Source organism: Myotis lucifugus, unplaced genomic scaffold (assembly GCF_000147115.1).
Source record: "Myotis lucifugus unplaced genomic scaffold, Myoluc2.0 scaffold_44, whole genome shotgun sequence".
Taxonomy (NCBI): Eukaryota; Metazoa; Chordata; class Mammalia; order Chiroptera; family Vespertilionidae; genus Myotis; species Myotis lucifugus.
In genome coordinates, this window is record NW_005871092.1 from 7,552,103 (window position 1) to 7,553,818 (window position 1,716).

Consider the following 1,716-nt stretch of genomic DNA (forward strand, 5'->3'; position numbering starts at 1 on the left):
CGAAACCCCCCCAAACCTCATCCCTGGAGAAACCCCCCCAAACCTCATCCCTGGAGAAACCCCCCCAAACCTCATCCCTGGAGAAACCCCCCCAAACCTCATTCCTGGAGCGCAGGGGACCAGTGCCCTCCCAAGGCCCGAGCTGCCACCCTCTACCCGCCAGTCCCCACGCTAAGACTCAGCTGCTGGGTCTGCCTTCTTTTTTTTTGTTTTAGCTGTTTTTGTTTTCTCCTTCAAATACAAGACAAAAATACACCTCGTTTATCATCATAGATATATATATTTCACTCTCACCACATAAATACAAAACATCCAAAGATCCAAAACATTCAGAACAAAGTTAGTAGCCAGGATTCCGGGACACCTACCCGCGTTGGAATCGCTCATTATTTTCTTCACTAAAAATAATTTGCCTAAAAAAAAAAAAAAGAGGGAACAAAGCTTCCGACGTAAATAATTTACAATAAAATTACTATTTTTAAAATGCTCTAGGCTGGCTTCCGGTGGAGGAATACATTCTCGACACTGGGGTCTGTGGTTTTGGTTAAAATGCGGGTAGCGTGGCTGTGGGGACTGTCCTGTTGCTGCGGCACCAGTAAGGTCCAGGTCTCTGACTTGGGACCAGGGAAACCCTGGGGGTTTAGGGGAGGGATCCTTTCCAACCACCCAGGATGCCTATCTGGACCCGTGGGCTACGGACGGAGGAGACTGGGCCGCGCCGCTGTCCCAGGCTGCGTCCCGCCTCTCCCTCCGAAAAAATTCTGCTCTGAAATCCATCACGGCGTTTCCCCCGCGTCGGAAGAGTTTTGTGAATCCAGGAGTGGGGAGGACTCGAGAGGCACCGGGCACTGATTTGTTTGCAAACCCAGCAATGCTGCCCACAGCCACGCGTGGGGAGGCGGTGCGGAGGAGCGCCACGGAGCCGCGCCGCGCTCTCCTCCTGAGCAGCGCGAAGCTGTAGGCCACCGCCCAGCCACCTTGTAGAAGGTGATGCTGAATTTTCTTCCATTCGCTGCATGGGCTTTTCGTTTTGCTTTTCCCTTTTCAATTGCTGTTTACAAGGTTAACCCCCAGAACTTTCATTTGCACTGCCCGGTGGCGCATTCTCTGTGCCGAGTTTCCTTAGACCTTCCAAACTCCGTGGTGATGAGCATTTTAAAACCGGTTCCACTTCCTCTGGTTGAATGCGGTGGTGATCACTGATTATTGCTGATTGGGTCAAATGTGTTACCCCGGGGTCTGGGAGCCCAGGAGGTGGCTGCGATCGGAGTTTCTTTAACGCGAGAAACCTCAGCAGGATCTGTCCAGCCCGGAGCTGTGTGCGCCCGGCTCTCCGGAGAGGTCCGCAAAGGGGGGACCAGGGGCTCCCCACAGCCCTGGTTTCTCTGGCGAGAGGGAGGAATGGACTCCTTTTTGGTCTAAGGGGACCTGCCAGCTTTTTCAGCCCCTGGGCTCTGCGTGCAGCTTTTCTCTTCCGAATATTCTCAAGACTTTAACCATCAAGGGCGGCAGCGGCCGGACCCAGAGCAGGTGCGCTGTGCTCCGGCCTCAGAACCCGCCTTTGCCCTCCGGGGCCCAGCATCGGTTGGCGCGTCGGGTTGTCTAACTCGGGCCTTTCCCCTAATTCTTTGGATTCTCCTGGATGCAGAGGAAGTTTGGGGGGAGAGGGGATATAGGAAATACAGCCGGCCCTGCTGAGATAAAATTGGGAGAGAA

General features: G+C 54.0%; 1 protein-coding gene across 1 annotated transcript in view; it reads right to left on the reverse strand.

Annotated features, from left to right (window-relative positions):
• Window positions 1–364: 364 nt before the first annotated feature.
• VAX1 (ventral anterior homeobox 1) overlaps window positions 365–1,716 on the reverse strand; it is a 5,414-nt gene continuing 4,062 nt past the window's right edge. The window contains 1 exon segment of the mRNA XM_006109737.3: window positions 365–398. Coding sequence (XP_006109799.2) covers window positions 365–398 — 34 coding nt within the window.